At 42.2% G+C, this 4145-nt stretch overlaps 2 protein-coding genes across 4 annotated transcripts in view; one reads left to right on the forward strand and one right to left on the reverse strand.

The window, feature by feature from the left end:
- TMEM135 (transmembrane protein 135) overlaps positions 1-4145 on the reverse strand; it is a 308283-nt gene that overhangs the window by 273220 nt on the left and 30918 nt on the right. The window lies entirely within an intron of this gene.
- Positions 2325-4145, forward strand: part of FZD4 (frizzled class receptor 4) — a 41859-nt gene continuing 40038 nt past the window's right edge. Inside the window, exons 1-2 of the mRNA XM_027770469.1 lie at positions 2325-2449; positions 3677-3898. Of these exons, the coding sequence (XP_027626270.1) occupies positions 2325-2449; positions 3677-3898 (347 nt within the window). The remainder of the gene's footprint in view (positions 2450-3676; positions 3899-4145) is intronic.

Raw genomic sequence — 4145 nt, forward strand, 5'->3', positions numbered from 1 at the left:
CACCCAAACCTGTGCAGTACGAAACTGTGCCAGAGCCCATCCTTCCAGCATGTGGTCGCTGCTACCCACAGACCACACTGTGCACCGGTTACCATTCTTCTTCCAATAGCTACAAAACACTTATTGTTATGTAGGAAAATCACAGATTGGCCTATAACTTTGGGGCAGTTTTCAAATTTAGTTGGGCAAAATACATAACAGTAGGAGGAAGGCAAGCAAAATTAGAGTATTATGGGAAGCAGAAAAAAAAAGATTATTCTAGTTTAGACTTGCCTTAATTATAGCCTATATGCAATGAAATGTGGTAATTTGATAGCAGTTGATTTAATGGTATAATCCCCTCTTTGCACTAGTAAATGGCCCCAAATTGCCTTTTATATGAATTATGTTACAAGAAATGTGTAATTCTATCAGAGAGATTGCTTAAAGAAAGGTGATGGAATTTTAAAGGTACGTTTTTTAAAAAGAGGATTTTTTTCCCTTTTTTAAAATACATTTTTTCAGACTCTAACCGTTTATTAAAAAAAAAATTACAGATATATTCTCCTAACTGTATAGATAAGTCATAACTGTGCTTACTATAGAGTGTACAAAGAAGCCAAAAATTATGCATAAGCTCAAACTCCAAAAAAAAAAAACACAACAAAACATCTGGAGTAGTCCCTTCTAGTTTCTCTCTCTCTCTTTCACTCTAAGAAAAAGACAGAACTACAATGAAGATTATTAAGAATTTTTCATTCAGTTTTACATATAAGCTTTAACTTTTCAGTATATTATATCCTCCATCTTCATTTTAGTTTAAAAGGTAAACTCATGATATTTTTTAAATGATTTTTTTTCAAGGACCAGCACTTAGCATAATTGCTATGTCGCTGGACTCCCATGTAGCTGACCGTGGTTCAAGTCCCAGACCTGGTGGCTTAAGCTCACACACCAAGCATGTGTGTGTGCGAGCCCAAGATCCCAAGAGGAGAATGGAGGAGAAGGGATTGCAGTGTGGCCATCCCCTCCCGGGGATGGGGGTGGGGCAGGGCGTGATTTCTTGCTTTCTGCCTCTCTGTCTCTGTCTTTCTGGTGAGCACACATGCCCTATAGCAAAAACCTCTCCAAAAATAAAAGAAAATAAATGATTTTTTTTCAGAGCCAACAGGTGACATGGTGGGTAATGCACTAGACTCCCACATGGCCAACTACAGTTCAAGTCCCAGACTTGGTGGCTTGAAAAATCATGCCGGATGTATCACACCAGGCATGTTTATGCATGCCCAAAATCCAAAGAGAAGAGTGGAGAAGAAGGGATTCAAAAGAGAAGAATGGAGAAGAAGGAATTCTGAAGAGAAGAATGGAGAAGGTGGCATTATGGTGTGACCATCCACCCTAGAGGGTTATTTATTACCTTCTTCTCTCTCTCTCTCTCTTGCAAGCACATACACTCTATGGCAAAAAGCTCAAGTAAATAAATAAATAATCTCTTTCTTAAGTAAAAATCACTCACAATCCTATTATTGCAATACAACTATTGTGTGTGTGTGTGTGTGTGTGTACGCGCACGCACGCTAGAGGGTACATGCACTTGACAGAGGGAGACAAAGAGACAGAGGGAGAGAAAAAGCACCCTCCATACACACACAGAAATGGTCATGCTGATAGGGCTGGCAGGTGGCGTAGTGGTTAAGAGCACTGGACTCCCACATGGTTGACTGCAGTTCAAGTTCCAGACCTGGCGGCTTACTTTCTCACTTTGCCCCCCATCTTTCTCTCACTCGGTCCCTCTCTAGCCAAATTTTAATAAATAAATAAAGTTAAATAAAATAATTATTTAAAAAAGAAAGGGTCATGCTGCAATCTCTTGTCCTTCATTCCTCCAACTTTCTGGAATGTGGGGCATGCACACACACGTGCCTGGTATGATTCACAAGCCATCAGGTCTGGGACTCAAACCGCACAGTCAGCTATGTGGGATCTGTCTGCCTTAACCACCAGACCATAACTATTTTTATTTTTCCTACTCTTTACAGAGCGGAAGCTACTTGTGTTCTAGTACATAGTAAATATGTCTCAATGTGACCCCTTCTTCAGAGAACATCTATGACAACGGTTCTTGAAATGTGGACCCTGGGCCAGCAGCAGCATTACTTAGGAATTTGTTAGAAGTGAAAATTCTTAGGTTTCTACCGAATCAGAAACTAGGAGGCTGGAGGCGGGCAGCAATCTGTGTGTGTGTGTGTGTGTGTGTGTGTGTGTGTGTGTGTGTGTTTGCAAGCCCTCTGAGTAATTCTGATATGCACTAACATTTGAGAACACTGTCCTAGGGGATCAACGATATGCAGATCATCCTTTGGGAAACCATCTGTAAAATGGCTTTCACACTATATTTCCTAGAAAACTATACAAATTGTTGGCAGCCTCTGTTTCCTCAAGAGTGGAGCAGAGATACTAACCTTCTAAGGTAATGATTAAATGCACTAATTATCAGCAGTAAATGTGCCCTATAAATGGTGAAGCGGTGTATAGACATGAGTTATCGTAATGGTAACCCCGAGTGTAAGCTGAAAGATTTCTATTACCAAACTCTGGGGAAAGCCAAGTGGAATGTGGACACATATGGTTCTTAACTTTCACATAGTCAATTTTTATACAATGCAATTTTCACACATTACACATGCCACCCCTAAAATGCCTTTCCCACACCAAATCTGGAATTTCACACACTTGCAGTTTAATGAGCAATTTGAGGTATCCCATGGCTGCTCCACCTGCCAGCCCACAGCTTTGCTCTGGCAGGGTCACTTCTTTTTCTGTTCTGCAGTTTTTGTGCATATTTTATTACATCTCACCATTATTATTTGCAAAGAAAACAAGAGAGAAACTGTCTGCAGCCACGTTTAGTTTCTATTACATTTTTTTGGCAATCTTAGGCTATGATTGTTCCTTAAAAAAATATATGTTGCTAGAGGGCACATGTGCTTTCCAGAGAGAGTGAGAGAGAGGAGAGACCACTCCCCAATGGGGTGTGGTCATGCTGCAATCCCTTCTCCTCCATTTCTCCATCCCATGAGGATTTTGGACACGCACACATACCGGATGTGTTTTTAAAGCCACTGGGGCCAGATTCTGAACCACAGACCACCGTGTGGAAGCCATCTTCCTATGCACAATGCTAACCATTGTGCATGAGACTGGGCCCCTATTTTGTTTTATGAATATGACAGTCTCTCAAATACCTCTTAGAACACAAATTAGTATTTCCTTCAAGTTCTCCTCTGCTCCCTGAGCTCTCTCTGCTTTCCCTGGCCAGTTAGTGCCCCTTGCCACTTCTCATTTTTCTTGTTTCTTTTTTTTTTTTTTTTTTAGAGAGATTTTTGTGATAGGGCACATGTGCTCACCACAAAGACAGAAAAAGAGAAAGAGAGAAACCACCCTCTGGGGGGGTGGCCACACTGCAAGCCCTTTTCCTCCATTCTCCTCTTAGATTTTGGGCACACACATACACATGCCTGGTGTGAATTGCAAGCCACCAGCTGGGTCCAGGACTTGAACCACAGCCAACCATGTGTGAGCCCAACACCTTAATCACTATGCCACCTGCTAGCCCTGCTATTTCTTATTCTTGATATCTGTGAGTCTCAGGTGTCTGAGTATCCCTAGTTGTTTGTTCATATTTTCATGGTTTTAGGTTTCTGGCATGGGGCCCCTCTGCAGCTACTCCCAACAGGGGCTCTCTCCTCAAAGAAAGAGTGGCTGTCGTCTACATGCCCTTTACCAAGAGAGATCACTTCAGGAAGGAGCATAGGCACAGAACAGACAAGCAGGACGAAGCCCCCTTACCCTCTCCACCTCCCCAACTCTTTGCCAGAATAAAAAGGGCTGATGCTGGCATAGAAGGCAAGACTTCAGGGTCAGTGGTGGCTTGGTGGCTGAAGCAGCTGGATCCCACATGGCTGACTGAGTGGTTTGAGACCTAGACTTGGCAACTTGAAAAACATGCCAGGTGTGTGTATTCACGTGCCCAAAATCCCAAGAAGAGAATGGAGGAGATGGGATTGGCCAGTCTCCCTGTGGGGTGCCTTATCACTTTCTTTCTCTGTCTCTCTCCAATGAGAACACACATCCTCTGGCAAATATTAAAAAAAAAAAAAAAAAAG

This window comes from Tupaia chinensis, unplaced genomic scaffold (genome assembly GCF_000334495.1).
Source record: "Tupaia chinensis unplaced genomic scaffold, TupChi_1.0 Scaffold000139_1, whole genome shotgun sequence".
Classification (NCBI taxonomy): Eukaryota; Metazoa; Chordata; class Mammalia; order Scandentia; family Tupaiidae; genus Tupaia; species Tupaia belangeri.